We start from the raw sequence: 20213 nt of genomic DNA, 5'->3' as shown, positions 1-20213 counted from the left end.
CGAGGACAGAGCCAAAGGACCTGATCTAGCTCAGAGGGGGTTTCAGACAAGCAGGAGGAGCTGGTGGCCGCACGCCTTAAGCTTTCACCCTCCACGTGTTCTGCTGCTCACATCCCTCTGCTTTGCTGTATGAGTGGTGGGGACAGCAGCCCTGGGATAGCAGCCTAACTGATTTAAAATCTGCTTTGCACCCAGGTTTCCACCAGCCATGATGGAGCAGTTGGCAATTCAGAGCAAACAGGAAAAGGTACAAACCAACATTTGTTTCCAAGTGTGCAGAAAGACTGTCTTGAACATCAGGGGACTGTTTTCCTCCAATGCAGTGGTGAAGACTAGAGGAGCTGGAGATGCTGCTCTCTCCCTGCAGCCCATGAAGCTCCTCCGAAGCGTGCTCAGCAGAGGCACAAAGAGCTCTCCCAGCATCTCTCCTCCCGCTTAGCCCTGTGCCGAGAGCTCAAGGGAGGCACAGGGATCCTCAGCTGTCCAGTTATTTTATCACTAGTGTCATTAATTCTTTCTATATTCCACTGTGTTTACAAAATTGGAAGAATTAAGCTGCAGTGAAGCCAAGCCGTTGCAATTCTTAGCAAGAGGAGGGGAAAACTTGGAAAGCAAGGATGTGTCCCGAGCCTGAAGAACAGCTTAGTTTAGTCCGAAGTATTAAAACACTACAAATAAGTGTGTTAAGTATCTGACAGAAGAATCAAAATCTTGCCCTGGTTTCTGAAGGACCGGGGATGCCCAGGAACCAGTCTGCGTCAGCGGCTGCGGTCGTGGACGCCTGTCGAGGGTGGTTTGCCTGGGAAAGGACCGGCAAGACCAGGCCAGGTTGGGGTCTGCCCCGCTACGAGCGGCTCCGGCCGAGGAGCGGCACTGGTCTGAGGGGTGTCGGGACGAGGGGATGCGGGGCCAACAGGGAGTCGGGCTGAGCGGCGCGGGCCCTTACAGCTCGCTGAGCCCACCAGGCTCGGCGCAAAGCTGCAGCTCGCCTCGTTGTGGCCGAGTAGCGAGGGCTCCAGCGCGACACGCAGACACCCGCCGCCACGCGTGGGGGGAAAGCCCCGGAGGCCGCGACCTGCCAGCACCCAACATGGCGCCACCTCCTGCCACAGCGGCGCCGCGCCAGGCCCCAAGATGGCCCCGCCGGGACCATGCCCTCACCCGCCATGGCCACCGGCCGCAGGCAGAGCCGTCGCGCGGTTTCCGCTTCCTGCCCGGAGCCAAGATGGCGACGGCGGCGGGGAAGCGCCGCGCGGCCAGCGGGCGGTGAAGCCGCTTCCGCCGTCGCGGCCCGTCCAGCAGTAAAAATGGCGGAGTCGGTGCTGGAAGTTGTGGGCAAGCTGCAGTCGCGACTGGCGGGCAGCTCGGAGCCGAAGAAGGTGACGGGCGGCGGCGGCGGCGGCGGGGGGGCCCCGCGGGACGTGGTGGTGGGGGGCGGGGGGCCGCCCCGCGAGGGGCCGCGGAGAAGGGCCGCGCCGGGCCTGCCTTCCTCCGCTCCGCTCCGCTCCGCTCCCCGCCGGGGGCCGCCCCGGGGCTCCCGCGGCCTCGGGCCGCCCGCGGGGGGCCCCCGGGCCGGGGGTGCGCGGGGCCTCGCCGCGGGGCTCGGTGGGCTCCCCGCGCCGGGCCGGGCCGGCGCTCACGGTCCTGGGGGATTTCTTCGGGCTTTTTGTTTGTTTTTGCCCCCCTTCCCCCCTTCTCTCCGTTGCACGTAGAGGAGACGCTCGCTGAAGCAGGTAACTCGGCGGCCAGGGGAGCTCCTCGCTGGCAGAGCGCCGCGTCCCCGCGACGGGCTGGCGGTGGAGGGAGCCGCGGGCTCCCGTGCGGCTCGGCGTGCGCGACCGCGGCCGGTGCGGCGGTGCCAGGGAGCGCGAGGGGCGATGCCACCACGCGGCTCCGCGAGAGCTGCCGGGTTCGGACTCGGGCCCCGCTCCGGGTCCCCTCTTTGGCCTCGGCAAAGCGGCTGGTGCCTCTAGCCCATCTCCGCGTGGGGCGGGCGGCGTCTGCCGCTATCCCCGAGCGTAGCCGAGAGGCTTCTCAGTGCCCCTCGCCCCGCTCCGCGCTTGTGCTGTTCGGCCGCATCTGCCGCCTGATAACTTGGAATTAAATTGACCTCGAGTTCTGATTCCTTTTCTCGCCCTCTCAGCCAAGGCTGTGAGGGTTTAGCTGGTGGGATCCAGCACCCCAAAGTGCAACCGGGTGATTGCAGAGAAGCAACCGTGTCTGGGGGGAGGGAGGGTTGGTGCTCCTTGGTGCTTAGAGCGTGCACAAGATTTCACATATCTGCTCAGTATACTGTGAACAGAGTGTCGGTACTCCCCTTTTCCTGATCCTTGTGTAAACTTGGGCAATGATGGCCCGTCTGTGTTTCTGAGCCTTTGTAAGTCTTTGGGCAGTATTTGCACAGGCTGACTTTTCCTCCAGTAACCTTGCAATGTTAAATCATTTTCCCCCTTTCTTTCTCTGTTGAGTCTATGTAGTTTTTGCAAGGGGGGAAGAGAGAGAGATGTTTAGCATTAGTAAGCTGTTACCAGCTATAATAGTGACTTTAAACTTTTTTTTTTCTTCTTCACCGGGGAAAGATCCTGTGGCCTATGCCTTTTAATTTCTGACACCTTTAAACTCTACCCTCAGAAGTGTTAGTGTTCTTAAACTCAGATTTAGTTGCTATTTTATGTTGTTGATAGATCACATGTCTCTTTGAGCTCATTCATTTGTCAGAAAATGGCTTTTGCTATAACTCTTTGCACAGGAGCTCTGTAGCAGATACAGATTTACCATGTTAGCAAGATTTATCCCCAGCATCTATGAGTGCTACGCATATGCTACAACACTATTACAAATCTTAAGTTTTCTTGCCTTGTTCTTTTGAAATATCTTATCAGTAATGTGAAAGACCAATATTTACCCACTATTGTGTAGGACTGTAAATTGCCTTGCTGAAAGATGTTAAGTATTAATATTATTTTGAGGGAAAGTTGGGCTGCTGGCACAGAACAGTATGACACTTTGGATGCTGTTTTCGTGGTTTGGAAACAATCGCTTTTTCCAGTAGAGAAGGTACAAACTCTGCTTTGGGACTGCTCCCCTTCTAGGGGAAGAGAGAGGGCAAGGGAATTGTGAACAGAAAGTCTCCAAGAAGAGGATGGGGCCAGGCCACAAGGCAGTAATCTGGTATTACTGTGTGTTGTTAACATTGTAATGGTCTGGCTAACTTCTTTTCTAAGAGGAAAATCTGCTCAAGTTAAATGAGTCTATTGACACTAGAATTAACAGAGCCAAGTTTTTCTTATTTGTGTCCTGTGGCTGTTTGACTAAAACTTTACTCTGTACCAAAGTGTTTTAGAAGAGCTTTCTTCTTTGTACTTCTTTTCTGGTGTCTAGTAAGCAGCAATCCCCCTCAGTGTCTTCTGCCTGGCTGCCACCTTCTCCTAACATTTGTAGGATCATAGTTATTTCTGAGATGAGCTATTGGATTTGGGCCTGCTTGGCTGCCTTCAGCTGAAAGCTACAGTGTACTATATCAGCTAGTTTCTGTAGGAAATACTTAATACAAGTTCTTAAACCTCGATGCATCATTGTTGCACTTTGTGGGTCTTGTGGCCCGCAGAGGTTACAGGCAAAGCAGGGTTTTGCTAGCTTGTGCAAATGCAGCTTCCAAATATCTTCCTACCCAGATACTGCTGGGCTGTGTTCCACTTGGAGAGTGTCAGTAAGCTCAAAGTTTTTAATATACTTATCTGACAATCTAAGGTGTCACTGCTGACGTAGGTAACAGAAATTCCTTGTCTCCTGACAGCGGCGTTTTGAGGTTTACAGCTTGACTGGAAAAATCCGCTGAACTCCAAACTGTAGTAACGTTTCTAACGAATGTACAAGTATAAAAGCTTGGTGAAGTGACACTTAGGCTCTGTCTTGGTAGGCAAGAGTAAATAACGTATGGTGACCTTTCAGAAAGCCATCTCATTAACTTAGCTACCGTGATTGGAAAGAGCTCTGCTTTAAGATGCATGGAGGTTTCTGACCATTGACTGCAATGGGGTGGAATAAGCTAGTCCCAGTGAGAAGGATTGTGGATCAGCTGTGTGGGTGCTCTGGTCTCAAGTAACAGTAAGTTTCCCCTATGTATACAAAATACTCAGATGAACTCAGTTGAGAATAGCACTTTTCATGTTGAAATTCAACCCTGAAGGCAACAAATAACCAAACACCGAAGAGACTTGTTGAAGATGCTACAGCGGGGTGTAACCAGAAGATTATTGGGATGGCATTAAGGATAACAGAAGATGTTTTCCCTTATTCTTACAGTAGAGTGTCATAAGCTGTGAAGGCCCTCTTTAGGAAGACGACCCTCTCACAGAGGTGTTACTGTTCTAATATTGCCCTGTTTGACTCTATCTAATTAAAAGATGCCCCCTTCTTTCCAACAAGGGCTTTGTGTGTGGTAGTCCAAATGCCTGCATTGCTGGTGCCAAAAGGGTCTTGGCCACCCAGAACTTCCTAAAAGGAGCCTGACCCATCAGCTTTGGTAGGCTCTGCTGTACCAGCTTGGAGTGAGGCAACAGAGATGGGCTGTGTCTGCACCTCTGTTGCTTCCATTTGGTGTCTTGGCTTGCAAGTGGGTTTGTTGAGCAACAGTTCTGGCAAGTCACAGCAATCCTGGAAAACTGAAAGGACTTCAGGATTTTTAGCTTAAGTCTCTGTGCTAAAATGTGTCTGCAGTCGCAAGGCTAGAGGTTTTAAGACCTATTTTGCTACTGTTGGAGCACCTCTAGAATTGCTACATCCTCCTCAGCATCCCAGCTCCAGAGTGCTGAAAAACAGTTATTGTTGGTATCAAAATGTTTAACTGATCCAAAACAAACAAGAAAAAATCAAGCCTTCAGCCTTAGTAACAAAGTCCTAAATATAACAGGTGGGGCAGTGGCTGCTGGTGAACAGAAACTGTCGTATAGTGCTGCATAAGCTAGATGAACCCTTATCTTTCTGTCAAGGAGTACTCTCTGAAAGTTATAGCACTCCTCAAATATGTTAGGAGAAATTACTTCCTTCAGAAGTCGCTCTAAACCTCTGCCCCTTGCGTGGTGGAAGCAGGGATTGATTGGAAGAGCTTATGCCAACAGAGTGCTAATTTGAGGACGAGAGCCCTGTTTTAAAGAGAAGCTCTTCGGGGCCGGGGGAGCCCTGTGTGTGGCGTGGAGCGCGGCGGCGCTGAGCAAAGCCGGCCTGCGTGGGCGCCGTAACAATGCGAACGCTGATGAGGCTGATCTGTGGCTATCCCCATGATACGGGAAATAATGTGAGGGGCAGCGGTCCCGTTAGATCTGTGCTGTGTCCTTTAGCTAAAAAAAAGCTAGAGACATCTTGGTGAAGCAGTCTCTCAAACTGTCTTGGTGGCAGAGGTACAAGTACCCCCCCCCTTCACCAGCAACCGCCCTTCTCGTTGCAGGTGCAAGCTGGAAGGGGTTCCTCTTCCCTCCCTGGCCCGTGGAGCAGCTTGATGTGCCTGAACCTGGCAGTGCCTCGCTTGGCACTGTGCATGTGAACATTCTTCACTAGTGTATGGTGAAGAGAAGGGAGCAAAAGTGGGGCTAGAGGCAGTGGTTCTGGAATGGGTCACTTGGCTTTCTGGTAGATACAGACACAGATTTAATTGTGAGGAGAGACTGGCAGCAACCCTGCCCAAGTGGAGGGTCTGGCACAGGAGATCAGAGTTCCTTCTTAGGTCTTCAGGAACATCAGGAAATCCTCCTTCTGTGAGGATCTAGTTCATAAAACTTCAGAAAGGACCCCCCCCCACACACACACACAGGATCAGGATCTGATTTCAAGCACCACTTTCTAAGAGTCACAAGCTTCCAAGTCTTTTCTCTGGCTTGGTGTGCAACAAAGCCGTATAATTTGTCTCTGTTATTGATTCTTTAAGCCAAAGTTAAGTTCTGGTCTTCAGTGAAGAAAGCATTAATATTTGAATGCATTTTAAGATTCTCAGGTGGTTCCTCTTAGGCAGAGAGACGGTAATTTCTTTACAATTGGTCCTCATGTGTTCGGCTTCCTAGGAGCTTGATTTGGAGCAAGATAACAGCTCTCTGCTACTTGGATCTTTCTAACAAGCTCTCATGCAGTGCAGAATTTTCTTCCTTTTTAATCACAGTGTGTGGCTTAGTATGACAAGTCTGAATGCTTTTCTTCTCGTCTCTGCAGCTGCTGAAAAGTCTGAAGAGGCTGTCTGAGTTGCCCATCACAGTTGACATTCTTGTGGTAAGAGCCGTGAAATCTCTTACACTTTCATCATGTCTGTCAAGTTATAGAATAACTGTTTGCCACAAAAATGCTGCTTTCCCTGGAGTAGAACATAATGCCTTGGCCACCTGCTACAAAATAATGTCATAAACATGATTGGGATGAGGGCTCTAGAAATTCCAGGCACAGAATTTCTTCAAGATAAGTGAGGGAAGGAGTGTATCAGAGCAAATGTAAAACAGCCAGAGACAGTTTGTCATTCGAAATTCTTCCAAAAGCTTAAAGCTTGATCAGGATATGAGAGCCAAAACAGTCCCTAATGATGGCTGAAGCTGCATGAATTTAGAAATGAAGTGCTAATTCCTGAAAGTATTAGTGACTTACTTAGGTCTTCAAACTTATCAATAATTATGGTAATTAATAACTTTATCTATTAAACCAAATAATTGATGTTTAACTAAGGCAGAGTTCTCTATTAGTATTGTATTGTTTAGTTTTGTAGATTAGATGACACTGTAATCAATGTCTGCTGTAAACATACTAAATTATATGTGATACCTTTTGCTGTTAGCTCAGGGAAATTTACTTCTATCTAGTAGCAATTGATAGCAGGTTAACTTTGGTTGTCCTGCAGGAGTTTGGCAGTCACAAGAATGCTGACTGTTTTGCAAAGGTGAATTAATGTCTTGACTCTCTCATGAAGGAGACGGGTGTCGGGAAGACTGTGAATGGCTTACGGAAACATGAGCTCGTTGGAGACTTTGCAAAGAACCTCGTAGCCAGGTGGAAGAAGCTGGTGCCAGTTTCCCAAGAGGCAGACAGGTAAATGAGCCTGCTGGATTGTCTTGCTGGATAAACTGTGTTATATTTTGCAGCAGAGGAGATTCTAAACTTCTCTGACCATGGAAACAAGTGAAGGCCCTGGAAGAACTTGTAATGCAAGTGCACTAACTCTGCATGGCGTTTTTGCCTTGTTGTGGAGTAGACATCCTGCCTGTGCTAGCTGCAGAGCACTAGGTTGCTGACAGCTGCAGTTTTGAATGGAGGTAGGGGCTGGCTTTCAGGAAACTGCAGTTTGATGAAAAGATTAACAGTAGAAGCCAAAAAGTGCTCTTAATAAAGCAAGAGATGCAATCAGCTTGCTTCCCGTTTTATGAAACTAAGAAGAAGTAGTAGGACCAAGTAAAGGAAGTGGCTTGCTATAAAAGAAGACTTCAAGAAGTGCAAAAATGGTATGGAAACTGAAAGTAAATGCTAGCCAACACTTTGCAGTAACAGCTGTGTTGAATCCAGCAAAGAGATCTTATAGATGTGGATGCTAAAGACCCTGTTATTTGTGGTAATCATGACGGTTATGGTATCTGTGCATGCTTAACTTGTGAATTAGGGAGCATGTGTCTCATGTACACCGCACAGTCAGGGGTGTGTAGGCATGGAGGAGTCTCTGTAAGCACCTGTCTCCACTTGCCCAATAATCTGGAAAGTCTCTAGTCCTAATAAATGCTTAAATGCTTCCTGCACCGGAAGTGCTGTTTCTGAATCCCTGAATGCTGCTGCGCCAAGGAGAATTAGTGGTATTCTTGTGACAAAACTACCAAACAAAGTCTTAGCCTTCTGTAAGAGAGGGTTCAATTTATACAGTCCATGGGAAGTGTCTTTCTTGATTCCTGCTGGAAAGTTTCAGATTAACTATTTTGTTTTCCTACTCCTTTAGAAATAATCTAGATTCTGAAGACCGTGACTACGAGAGGAGCAGCTCAAGGAAAAGACAACGAGATGCTTCCCCTAGAGAGGATGAGGAACCTGACCAGGACTATTCAGAGCCTTTCCAGCCTTCGTGCAGCCAGCCCTATAGTCCAAATAATAGGGAAAAGAAGCCCAAGAGGTATTCTGGGTCTGAGAGAGCCCATCAGACTTATGGCTATAGCAGCCAAGAGGGTAAGGGTTGGGGCAGATCTTCCCCAGTGCTCTCCTCGGATCAGGAGTACTCGGACTATGGACAAGCTGTGTCACCTGAGCCAAGTGAGAGCCCTCAGGATATGTACACGGACCCTTATGCCTCTGAGGAGCAGGAAGAACAGACAGTATTTCATCGGAAAGCCAGCAAAGGCCACAGCTTTCAGGATAAGGTGGGAGGAAGCCAGGAGAGGAATCCTGGTGAGTTCCACAACAAAAGGAACCCGAGTCGAAGCAAAGAGCACAAGTCTTCTCACAAAGAGAAGCAGCGACTTGATGGCAGAGGGGAAGACAGGACCTCTGCCTCCAGCCCTGAAAGATTGCACAAGACCTCTCTAAAAGAGCAGCTCCGAGAAGCCCCAGTGGCAGGGGGCAGCAAGGAGAAGCAGAGGATGTCAGATAGCACCAAGAAGGAGAAGAACCGGGAAAGTGCTAACTCCAAAAAGGAGAAGTTGCACATGCAGCCACACTTGGAAGAGTCTCTGGACAACCATGTTAAGAAGCAAAAACATCGGGACTCTGAGAAAAGCAGATTAGAAAAATCCAAGCTGAGCCTGGAGACCTCTACCACAGAGCGGGAGAAACGGAAAGCTGAGAGTGACTCCTCAAATAGGAGTAAAGAAAAGGGGATTTCTGGGAGCTTAAAAACTTCAGAGGGGAAACACAAGGCCTCTGATGTGGACAAAAAATCTGTGGGTTTTTCCTCAAGTTTTGGGGAGGGAGAAGTGGAGGATGAATTTGAGCAACCTACAATGTCCTTTGAGTCTTACCTCAGCTACGACCAGCCACAGAAAAAGAAAAAGAAAGTGGCCAAACCCGCCGTGTCAGTTGGGGAGAAAGATCGAGGGCACAGCAAGCAGAATGGATCCAAAGCCAGTACCAAGAGCTCAAGCTCAAGTCGAAAGAGCCCGAGCCACAAGCGGACAAGTGAGAAAAAGGCAGAGAAGAAACTATCGGAGCCTCTTAAACCAAACAGGGTAAGGTGTTCTTTTGTTTTGTTTTGTTTTTTGTTTTTCCCTCTCATTTGAAGGAACTGAAAGTGAACCAGGGAGGTGAGACATGCTGCTCTCAGCCTTCTGCTATCTAGGGCTTATCCGTTTCCCCTTCGAGGAGTTGGGCCAAGTTCTGCATCTTGCTTGTGGAGTGCTATCCACGTCTAAGCCCGTGACTCCTGGTTCCTGCTAGGAGACGCCATGTGTCTCATGATGCCCTGCTCTGTAGTGAACCCTTGCAGGCGTTGCACTCTGTAGAATGTAACTTTGCTAGAACGGTGAAGAAGGTGAAACAAATGAATAGACAAAACCTTTATTCAAGAAAATGGAGAATAAGAGAACCTCTCTAGCTAAAGAAAACAGACTTGACTTTGAGACACTGGATGTGGTATGTACATTTAGCAGGCAAAATGTCTTTAGGAAGGTAGAACCCTGCGTGCAGTGCATATCTACCTGCTACAAAGGGTACCATATCTCTCCTTTCAAGTATTCATACTCCTATAAAAACGATATTCATTCTTGCTGGCTTTCTGTAGTGTGATTTTTGTTAACTTTTGGTTTCCAGAAGTTGTAAAGAAATAGGAGAACTTATGTTACAATGCAGCTATTTCTAGAAGCCTGACCTTTTTTTGTGAAAGCTTGAAAAATAAATAATATTCTTGCACCCTTGTGATAGTGAACATATACAAGGGCTGGGTATAAAAATTGGGACCAAATTTTAGAACTTTATTATGTAATCTTTCATACCCAACTTTGAAACAGTTTATTCTTCAAAGTGTTATTTAACACTATTTTAAAAATCCTATTTTGCCATTCATTCTAATAAAAAGTATTTAATAACAAAGTTCTAGATTTCCCCTAGTTTGAGGTACCCACTCTCCTCCCACCACTACTGTTTTTTCTTTTTTTTTTCTTTTTCTTTTTTTTTTTCCAGAGGAGGAGGAGAAGAGACAGAATGTGAAAATGAAAGTTTGGGGTCAAGGGGATGTTTGTCAGCTTTCTCCTCTATTGTTTTCTCCAGTTCTTTGCATCATTAATCTGACCTGGCTGCTTGCCGGAGTCCTTTAGCACTGAACTTAGTAGGCTAAGTTGTGGATGGCTCTTATTAGAGTGCTGAGTGATTCGGATCCTGAATTTTGGCCTCTCCATGTTGACAGCCTAGACTGAGTCACAGTAATGAGGCTGAAGTGCAGCCTTGCCCTGAGGCTATTTCCTTGCGCAGGCAGATCAGCACTGTGTGCTTTATTTAAAATATCAAACAAAAAGCAGTTCAGTGCAGTTTGTACACTAGCAGGATGTAATGTTCTCCTGTATTCTGTACTTAGTTGCATGCACATCCTCTCCTTCCAGATACTTATAGATGTGGTGCCAACGTTACCAGACATCCCACTGCCCCCGATCCAGGCCAACTACCGCCCTCTTCCCTCAATTGAGTCCATCACCTGCTCCCAGACGAAAAGGAAAGGTGTGTGCTGGACGGGAAGATGGGGTTGACATGGGCTGTGGCTGCTGTTTGTGAGAGGGAGTGGGAGTGCATGCTGGCTGGGTTCAACTCCTATAGAATGGAGGATAGCAGTAGAGCTGTATAGACTCATTGGCCGGCTGTATCTAATTTGCCTTATGTTGGGGGTATAGCATCCTGCCTCTCATCATGCCCAGAGACTGGGTTGTAGAATAAGGTAGCTTCCCCACCCCCCCTTCATGTGCTCTAGTAGAAATTAAGATCCATTGCTGACCCTTCTCAAAGCTTGTGCTTTGGACTTGCTCTTCCTGAGCTAGTTTGCAGGTTACAGGTCTCTTAAAGATTTGGTCTAACAGGTTGCTTCTGGGTGTCTGTTTTGTCTCCTGTGTCATTCGTCAGGGTGAGCTCCTCTTTTCTTTGTTCCTTCCTTACCCGAAGTCTGTCTTCTTACAGCAGTGTCCTCACCAGTTGAAGAGAGCGAGGCTGGTTTTACAGGCCGCAGATTGAATTCAAAGATGCAAGTGTATTCGGGCTCTAAAACTGCCTACCTCCCAAAGATGATGTCTCTGTATGAGCAGTGTATCAGAGTCCTCAGTAACAACATTGACTGTGAGTACCTTCCTGATCAGTTTTAAAGTCATGTTGCCTTGCAGATATACTGATCCATTTCTGCTGAAGTCTTGGTAACTTGTTTGTGTGTATCCCAGCAGCACGTGGCTTTGGACATTTGAACGGTAGTCCTTCTTACAAGACAAGTTAATATGAGACCTCTTCCTCATATTAGTTAACTTGAATGCTGCAAGAATCAGTAGCCCAGCAGGCTTCTAGGGAGTGCTAAAGTACTGGAACTGGTGGTAAATAGAGCCTGGCAAAGGGACATAGATGTCTGACTTCTTAGCTTGGTGGCTACTAACCCACTTGAACTCTTATACCTACAGTTCCTTTCTCTCCCTCATGTTGTGTAGTAGCACACAGCATTGCTGTTGTTCCACTGCATTTCAGGATGTCTGAAAGCCCTTTCCTCAGCAAGGAAGGAGTAGATGAATATTCTGTGCATCTTCCTTCTTCCTAGCAATCTATGAAGTGGGTGGTGTTCCTTTCTCGGTGCTGGAGCCTGTGTTGGAGAGATGCACCCCAGAGCAGCTGTATCGCATTGAGGAATGTAATCATGTGAGTGCACTGCCCTGGGGAAGGGATACTGACGTGTGGGAGTGATATTCTTTCCTTGACTGGAATAGCAGAATGGGGAAGAACAACATTCTTTACAAGATGAGATGGCTTTTGCTAGTCCCAAGTGCTTGGATTTGCCATCTGCCCATCTCTTGCTGCAAGCTGGCCCCCAAGCCATTTTTCCCTTGGTGATATTCCTGTGATGTTGGAGCTAACTGGTGCTGAAGGAGAGGGACTGATACCTGTGCTAGGGGATCAGAGCTCAAGGTGTCAGGAGAGATCCCAAATAACACGTAGGATTTTTTTCAGGTCTTAATTGAGGACACGGATCAACTGTGGCACAATCATTGTCTCCGAGACTTCAAGAACGAGAAGCCAGAAGAGTTTGAATCCTGGCGGGAAATGTACCTTCGACTTCACGATGCACGAGAGCAGCGGCTGCTCATGTTAGCACGGAACATCGGCTCAGCTCATGCCAACAAACCCAAAGGTAAAATAGGGCTGATTGACGGGGGGGGGCGGGCGGCAGCAGAGACGATTTTGGGAGTGCTGACTGGGGGAAGTCTTTGCATTGGGTGGCAGGTGTAGAAGGTCTTTCTGAGTGGCTGGTTTGGGTCCTGTCCTATTTAGGCATTGCTTAAACCTCTGTTCTTTATGCAGTGGCCTCTGCCAATGACTTACACTTCAGATGAGATCTAAAGCCTTGTCCATGCAGAACAGACAGTGGAATATTTTGCAACAAGAACATGAAGGGCTGTGGAGACACATCCTGTTCTCCTAAAGTAGCTGCTTCATGCTGGGATTGAAGAATACTGAAGTATGCACCAGGAAAAAGCATTCCTATCTTCTGTAGTGAACATAATAAAAACTACTGGTGTGATCAGTCTGATCTCTCACAGCCTGTGTTGTGACCCTAAGAGGCTCATCTCTTAGGGAGGAGGCTATCACGTGAGCTTTGGAATGGATAGACTGGGAAGTAGTTGTTGGAACTAGCTCTAATGAAACAAGTACTGTGGAGCCTTCTTTGTAGTAAGCTGGATACAAGCAAATTTTGCTCTTCCCACCTGCAGGCAGAGTGGCCAAGATGGCATTTGTGAACTCTGCAGCAAAGCCCCCTCGGGATGTACGGAGAAGACAGGAGAAGTTTGGAACTGGAGGACCTCTTCTGCCAGAGAAGACCAAGTGAGTGTTTTCCAGTAGCACTTGCTGTTTGGGGTACTTTTTTCCATGGGTTCCTGCCAGGTTCCCTCTAAACTTCCATATCTTTGAGGCTCCTGGGAGAGAAAATGATGTGCCTGGGAGGTTGCTTTGCAGTGAAATTTGCAGCTGTATTAGCCTCCTCCTTGCTGGAAGTTTGCTGGAGATCCTGGTTAGTGCTGGTTTCATTTGATCTCAGCCATGCTGCTGTTAACAAATGTGGCTCATGTATCTGAAGGATTGCATCAAAACACACAGATTCCTTTACTGAATTGTATTGTCTCATTCTTCTGTTTCAGAATAAAACCAGTCCTTTACACATCTAGCAAAAGCCATTCTCGTATGAACGAGGAACAGTCCTATGATGGGCCCAGCACCAGCAGTGCCCATTCTGTCCCATCATCAGGTAGCACCTTCTCCTCCTATGACCCCAGGAAACCACCAGTGAAGAGTAAGTACGAACAGCGGCGTATCTGTGTGGTCTTCTGCAGCTCCTCCACAAACACACAAATCTGCTCTGCTTTCTAATAAGATTAAATCCAGGCTAGGCAGGAAGGTGATGATGATGGTATCTCTTCTCTCCCTGCAGAGAGGTAGTAAAGTCTGTTTGAACTTCTTGCATAGGAAAAAGCATAAGGGACAGTTCTGAGGTACAGGGCCACAATGTGGAGACAAGGATTTGCTCTCTGGCTTTCTAGAGGTTCTGAGGGGATCTCAGGAAGCTCCTTTGTTCTGGTGTGTCTTGTTCACCTGCCTGCCCACTGCTGACTGTATCAACCTGTCCTAATGGTATCAGTGAGGCAAAAAGCCTATCTCTTTTCCCTCATGCTGGCTTTCTGTGTTCCTCCCACTATTTGGAATGATTAAATTGTAATGCAGCTCCCTTGGGAAAATGAGCCAGAGATCTATGTTCTGGCAGTGCAGAGTAGAGTGGGCTTTCCTCTGTCTGAGACCTGAAAATCGATGGGCTGTACTCAGAGCCCTGGGGCATCCCTTGCATCTCCTTAGCCAGAGGTGCAGCTCTGAATTGCTTTCTGCCCTCCTAATCTCTGACTGCCACTTGATTTTTTTTTTCCTCTCCTCTGTTACAGAAATTGCACCCATGATGGCAAAGACGATCAAAGCTTTCAAAAACAGGTTCTCTCGAAGATAAGCTTGCAGCACAGAGCTGGGAATTTCCCTCTCACAAGGAAGTGGCACTGAAGGGGGAGAAGGTACCCAAATAGCCCAGGTCCTTTCCTTGGAACTCTGCGGAGGCTGCAGCTGCTGGGAGAGGCTTCAGTCTGCACAAGATGACAGCACAGTATTTTATCTTTTATTCTGGTCCTTTTATCTGTGTCAAGCCCCTTCTCCCTCCCCTTCACACTTAAAATCCTGTTTCTGGCCTTGTCTTATGTCAAAAGAAGGGTGTACAGAATCTCCAGACATGAGAAAATGTGAAGTCTTAGCACCTGCTGAGAGTGGAAGATCCAGAGACTATTTACTATTTAACCTCTTAATAAATTATAAAATAGTTTTAACTAATATTTCCCCCTTCTTTTCCCCCACTGATACTATTTATGTCGCTCCCAGTATTCTCCTCCCTCCCATTCCACTACAAGGGCCAGCCTTCTCTATGACTCAATTTGGTAGGAGTCTGTCTGAGCAGATGCTGGTTATCAAGGGAGTCTTTCCTTGTGATCTGGTACCTGCTGGGCCCAAAGTCACACCTGGACTCTCTGGGACAGGTGATACTGCTGACCTGTCTGCTCATCAGTCCATTGGCAAGTGCATCGAGTCCTGAGGCTTTGCTCTCTACTTGTGTATGTTAATAAAATCTTAGCTCTCTACCTTCTCTCTGCTGTTTCTGTAGATCTTGTACAGATGCTTGTGTTGTGCAGGGATGCCAGGAGCCTTTGGGGACTTTCTCTGCTGCTGTTGTCTTCTGCTGGCTACTGGGAATAAAACTATGAGGGTTTGGGGGAGAAATTTTACTGTGCTCCAATGAACATTTTAAATTTTTCTTGTTTGTTTTTCTTTCTTTTTTTCTCTTTTTTTTTTTTTGAGGGAGGGAACTTAGTTTTGTCTGCCTCTAGAACTGAAAACAGTTTTTAAATATCAATGAAGGTATCAGTTTGACTGTTTTAGTGGAAAGAAGGAATACTTTTATCTTGTTTTCTGCATGGATTTGGGAAGGATTTATTTCCAGTTTGGAAGCTGGTACTTGAATCCTGTCCTTTCCCTCTGCCCCCTCTTTGGAAGAAGCAAGTATTTTCATATTTGAACCTGAAACCACTTGACTGAGGGTGAAGGGAAGTAAATAATGGAACATTTTGTTTTTAATATGTGCATACTTCCTAGCAGAAGTTCAAAACACTTGGTTATATGTGGTATCTGAGGAACTGGAGCTCTGGAAGGACAGTGTAAGAGGTGACTTAACTGAACTTGCTGGGCTTGGCTGAACTGTGACAAGGTGCCTTGGAGCACAGCTCCTCTCAAAGTGTGGGAGGGTACTGGAAGTTCAGGTGTTAGATGTGTGATTTCAGGTGGACTTACTGTGGCTGCAGCAGAGACAGAAGAGATGCCTGTTACTAGGCACTTGCAGCTAAGTGTGAAGCCTTGTGGTGAGCATTTCTGTTTATGGATTAAATCTGACTTGATAGCAAACTTACATGGAGGTAGTGCAAGTGGAGGTTGGAGTGGTTAGACCCAGGTCATGCAGGGAGGGAGCCGGCCTCTGTGATGGCTCTGACCTCTGAGTGGATCACAAAAAGAGAGAAGGGTGCCTGTTCCAAGCCATATTTGTTCCCCTAGGACCTTGTCTGTGTGGAAAAGGTGCTGGCAGTGGATATTGTTCTTGGTGGCAGCTCTTGAACCTCTGCCTCTGGCTTTTCAGGCCTGGAAAATGCTGAAAAAGTAGAGTTGTCTCTATGTGCTGACCAGGGGAAACCTTCCTGGAGGGCTTTAGAAAAATCCCTGTATGCTTTTGGTTTCTCTCTCTCTTTTTTTTTTTCCTTTCTTCTCTCTCTCTCTTTTTTAATCCCAAATTGCTCTTTTATTTGGTCTGTTTGCTTCTTATTTTGAAGGTTTTGGAAAAGTGTTCTCAGTTTCTTGTGCTGTAAGTTTGTTACAGTCCCAAATGCTTTAATGTTACCGTGCAGCATTTCAGTGTGTTTTGTGCTGTAAAATAATGGCTCCTTACTCTTGCATTTTGCTGTATTTAATTTTGCTGTATTTTTAATTAGATAACAATATATTATCTTCTGCTGACTGTTGTGCTACCATTTATTTCTGCTTTGTACTTGGGGTAGGGGCAGAGGGGAGGGAAGTCTAGCATTGCATTCATGCCCCAGTGGAGCAAAGGATCTGGATGAAGCCCAAGAACAATCTCGGGCACTACTAAATTGCCGCTTAATTAATATGACAGTTAAATACGCTGATGTGGGTACAGCCCAAAGCATTGCTGTTACTTGGTGTACCTTCCCACTCAAAGCAGTCCCTTTGCTCAAGGCTTTGCCGACTGTGTCAGTATTTTAGCTTAGCTGGATTGTGGGAGGGGGCTGTGGAGAGGATCAGACATGACAGTGTCTGAATTAACTCTGCTCTCTGAGGAGTCATGCCAACATCTCTCCCTTCCCTCTCCCTCCTCCTGCTCAGACACTGGAGCCACGCAGCCAGAAGAATGTGAGCATCAGTCCTCAGCAGGGAAGGGAAGAGGGATACGGCCACGAGACACAGGCTAAGCAAAGCCTAGGGTAAAAGCGCTTGCCCCGCTCTCAGCCTCTCAGTGCCCAGGGTGTTACACTTGCGCAATTCTTCTGTGCTACACTACACCCGAAGGAACTAAACAGAGCTGCCTCTTCCCCCTTACAGCTCTGCTGCTGGTGGGATGGGTAACAGGGGCAGGAGGGGGAGTGACTTCGACTTGCCATTTGTATTTTGGTCTCCAACTATGTATATACAATTTTCTATGTTCCTTTTTTTTGTGGTAACTAAGATGAATATTTTAATTAGATAAGTTATATGAAAAGAAGAAAATCACGTCTCAATAAAAGGCAAACACTGGACGCTATCGGCTTGTTCTTTCTCTGTCTCTGGCAATAACTGCACTGACATCAAAGTAACGGGAGCAGAGTCTCAGCTCCAGGAGCATGCACAGCGCCGAGCACCGCTCCGCCGCGGGGGCGGGGCGGAGTGCGCAGGCGCGACGGGCGGGGCGCGCGGGGGCGGGGGCGGCGCGGAGTGCGCGGGGGCGGGGCGCGCGGGGCCGGGTGCGGCGCGGAGTGCGCAGGCGCGGGGGCGGGGCGGCGGGGGCGGCGCGGAGTGCGCAGGCGCGGGGGCGGGGCGGCGGGGGCAGTGGCGGCGCGGAGTGCGCAGGCGCGGGGGCGGCGGCGCGGAGCGCGCAGGCGCGGTGGTGGCGCGCAGGCATGGCGCAGGGCCGCGGGCCGGGCCACGGGCCGTGCTGCTGCTGCTGCGGGGCGGCGGCGGCGGCGGGCGGCGGCGCGGCCTGGGGGCTCTATCTGCGCATCGACCGGCAGCGGCTGCAGTGCCTCAACGAGCGGCGCGAGGGCAGCGGCGCCCTCGTCTTCCGCGCCTGGGAGGAGCGCGGCGACCGGGCGCAGGTGCCGGCGGGGCCCGGGGCGGGTGCGGGGCGGGTGCGGGGTCCTTCCCCCCCCCCCCCCCGCCCCGTGCGGGAGCGGTGCCGGTACCTGCGCGCCCGGGGCCGGCCCTGACCCGCTCCCGTGTCTCCGCAGTTCGTGGAAAGCGACGACGACGAGGAGCTGCTGTTCAACGTGCCGTAAGTGCCCGCGCCGCTGCCGGGGCTCGCCGCGGGGAGCGAGCGGGCGCGATCCGGTGCGGCCCGGAGGGAACGGAGGTGAAAACGCCGCTCCTGTGTCTCTTGGGCAGGTTTACGGGTAACGTGAAATTAAAAGGAGTCATTGTAATGGGCGCAGACGATGGTACACATCCCGCAGAGATGAGACTGTGAGTACGATGGGCATTGACGTGACTGACCGACATCTTGTACCTAACAGCATGTAAAGTGTTCGGGTTTAATGAAAGCAACCTGCTGCCAGCTTAACGGCCCGCGGTAGGTTAAGTGAGCCAAAATGGGGTTACGCTTTCGAGAAGAAACCTGAGAAGGACAGGACCTCCGATGGCAGTGTCCCTTAGCCAGGTGAGGTTTGCAAGGGTTTTGGCAGCAGCCTTACTACACTGAGCACCATATCCCATTTGGTTCCTGAAGGGAGGGGATTTGTTTGAATGTGCTGACTATTCTGCAGTTCCTGCCTGTGAAAAATAAACCTTTACCCGTGAAGTCAGTATTGTCCTCTGTGTTCCACAAACACACGCTCTGCAGTGCTCTGCAGCTCCCCAGCTCTGTTCCTTGCTCTTGCTCGATATTTCTTCAGCATGTTTAACGTTCTGGAGTGTGATATGACTGCCTTATGGTGGTGTTGGTATTTTCACCCTTAGGAAACTCTTTTTTGCTTTATCTTCTATTGTTGAAGAGTCTGAGAAGAGTCTTGGGTAATGTTGATGGATGAGGAGGCAACCAGTTAGTTGCCCTATATTTTAATAACTTGCTGTGTTTCCTCCTGCTTTTCTCAGCTTCAAGAACATTCCTCACATGTCTTTTGATGATGCAGCCAGGGAACCAGATCAGATGTTCAGCCTGAACCGGGATCTCACGGGAGAACTGGAGTACCCCACCAAGTATGATGCTGACCCATGGGTCTGGGGGAGTATGGGGCATCCCTTTTCCTGAGCTAAGGAGCTGGCTTTTTCTCCAGACTGCTAAAATGTCCTTGAGTTTTAGGACGGTATCAGTGGGGAGCAGTTTCTTCCCTTGCATGTCAGTGCTGCACACAATACAATTTGTCTTCTGGGCTCTATCCTGCACTTGCCAGGTGAGAGCTCCAGTCCCTTAAGGGGACTGAAAACCTGAGCAGGGGAGGTCTGCACTGGTGACCCAGGACTCTCTGGGGCTCAGAGTCACCCTGGTGTCCTGTCCCTTGCTCCTGGCCCCAGCTAGGGCTTCCTGTGGGCCAGCAGTGAGATGCCTGCACGCCGCAAGGGTGAGGCCAGCTGCTTCTCCTGCTCCTTTAGTCATTTCTCCAAAGACTGACTCAGACTGAGGGTAGGAGCTACACCCAGTGCGAGCTGTGTGTCTGCTGGCAGGGTGTCCTGCTGAGAGAGGAGGGGGTGATGCAGTGAAGAGTCCCCCTTCCCCTAGGCCTGGTATGGCAGGTGGCGCGCACAGCTCTGGTTTCTGAGTGTTCTCTCTTTCAGAATTGCCCGTTTCTCAAATGTTAACCATCTCTCAATGCACTTCCCAAAGAACTTCGGAGCTGAGACAACAAAGATTTTCTATATAGGCCTGAAAGGAGAGTGGACAGAGGTAGGTGAGAGCAGAGCAAAATGGAACAAGATAGTGCTATGAATGATAAAAGAGCTGTAAATCATAGCTTAAATTGATCTCTAGCTCTCTGAGAACGAAGTGAGAGAACATTCTGGAGGGTGGAGGTAGAAAGTCTAAGAAGTCTGTAAAATTTTTGAAGGGATCTGAATTCTGCTGGCCTCTGGATGAACGTTTTATTCTTAATTCAGGCTCATCGCTATGAAGTGACTATCTGCAACTATGAAGCATCAGCAAACCCAGCTGATCACAAGTTGGATCAGATCACTCCACAGACTCACTTCATTTCCTAACAGTGCTGTTGGGATTATCACAAAGGCTGTGGTGTAAATGCATGGAATTGATGGACCGGCTGGGAAGGAACTGGATTCCTGAAGCACTGGAGAGCGGTGGAATACTTTTTTTTTGGTCTTTGCCTTGGAAGTAGAGTGCCAAATGTATGAAATGCCTGTATGAAGCTGGGTGATTGCTAAGAGCAATGGCTTGGTGGGTCCATCACAATGTAGTAGATCTGGCCTCCAAGCAGAAGATGTGTTCTTTAGGCAGTGAAAAAAAACAGTGTCCAGTATCGTTTACTTCTCTAACTGCCAATAAAACTCATTCTGAGGTTTAGAACTACTGCCGTGGCCTGGTCACCCAGATTTTGCTGCCTGAATGTGGGTTAGAGGTGGCAGCTGTTTGCTGAGCACAGGAACGGCCTCTAGCTGCTTTCCTCTCCCTGGGGAGGGAGCTGTCACTGCTGGTGAGCGAGGGTCTGAGCTGAGCCACGATTTGGTGCAGTGAGCATCGCTGCTGT

The 20213-nt window shown here is 48.8% G+C and overlaps 2 protein-coding genes across 4 annotated transcripts; both read left to right on the top strand.

Annotated features, from left to right (window-relative positions):
• The first annotated feature begins 1228 nt into the window (after positions 1-1228).
• On the top strand, positions 1229-17063 carry ELOA (elongin A). 3 transcript variants are annotated; one of them, XM_062594254.1, is made up of 11 exons: positions 1229-1379; positions 6202-6258; positions 6944-7062; positions 7955-9173; positions 10539-10653; positions 11107-11259; positions 11723-11820; positions 12130-12310; positions 12891-13002; positions 13317-13468; positions 14109-17063. In XM_062594254.1, exons 1-11 carry the CDS (start codon positions 1308-1310, stop codon positions 14168-14170), a joined length of 2340 nt encoding a protein of 779 aa, XP_062450238.1. In that variant the 5' UTR covers positions 1229-1307; the 3' UTR covers positions 14171-17063. The 3 variants fall into 3 exon arrangements, with proteins under 3 accessions (XP_062450238.1, XP_062450237.1, XP_062450239.1); XM_062594253.1 differs by having other exon boundaries at positions 11104-11259; XM_062594255.1 differs by lacking the exons at positions 12891-13002; positions 13317-13468; positions 14109-17063 and adding an exon at positions 12481-12880 and having other exon boundaries at positions 11104-11259.
• Positions 17064-17423: 360 nt separating this feature from the next.
• On the top strand, positions 17424-20032 carry PITHD1 (PITH domain containing 1). The gene is made up of 6 exons (XM_062594074.1): positions 17424-17618; positions 17751-17794; positions 17905-17982; positions 18610-18714; positions 19291-19399; positions 19609-20032. The coding sequence occupies exons 1-6, from the start codon at positions 17424-17426 to the stop codon at positions 19708-19710; spliced, it is 633 nt and encodes a 210-aa protein (XP_062450058.1). The 3' UTR covers positions 19711-20032.
• The last annotated feature ends 181 nt before the right edge of the window (positions 20033-20213 follow it).

The sequence above is a fragment of the Rhea pennata genome, chromosome 23 (genome assembly GCF_028389875.1).
Source record: "Rhea pennata isolate bPtePen1 chromosome 23, bPtePen1.pri, whole genome shotgun sequence".
Classification (NCBI taxonomy): Eukaryota; Metazoa; Chordata; class Aves; order Rheiformes; family Rheidae; genus Rhea; species Rhea pennata.
This window is presented reverse-complemented; position numbering and strand designations above follow the sequence as displayed.

Excerpts from the sequence above, each read along its gene's own strand:
- ELOA (XM_062594253.1), top strand. The coding sequence starts at position 1,308 with ATGGCGGAGTCGGTGCTGGAAGTTGTGGGCAAGCTGCAGTCGCGACTG. Across the intron at positions 1,380-6,201 it reads GCAGCTCGGAGCCGAAGAAG|CTGCTGAAAAGTCTGAAGAG; the intron begins GTGACGGGCGGC and ends TCGTCTCTGCAG. Across the intron at positions 13,003-13,316 it reads CTTCTGCCAGAGAAGACCAA|AATAAAACCAGTCCTTTACA; the intron begins GTGAGTGTTTTC and ends CTTCTGTTTCAG.
- PITHD1 (XM_062594074.1), top strand. The coding sequence starts at position 17,424 with ATGGCGCAGGGCCGCGGGCCGGGCCACGGGCCGTGCTGCTGCTGCTGC. Across the intron at positions 17,619-17,750 it reads AGCGCGGCGACCGGGCGCAG|TTCGTGGAAAGCGACGACGA; the intron begins GTGCCGGCGGGG and ends GTGTCTCCGCAG. Across the intron at positions 17,795-17,904 it reads GAGCTGCTGTTCAACGTGCC|GTTTACGGGTAACGTGAAAT; the intron begins GTAAGTGCCCGC and ends TCTCTTGGGCAG.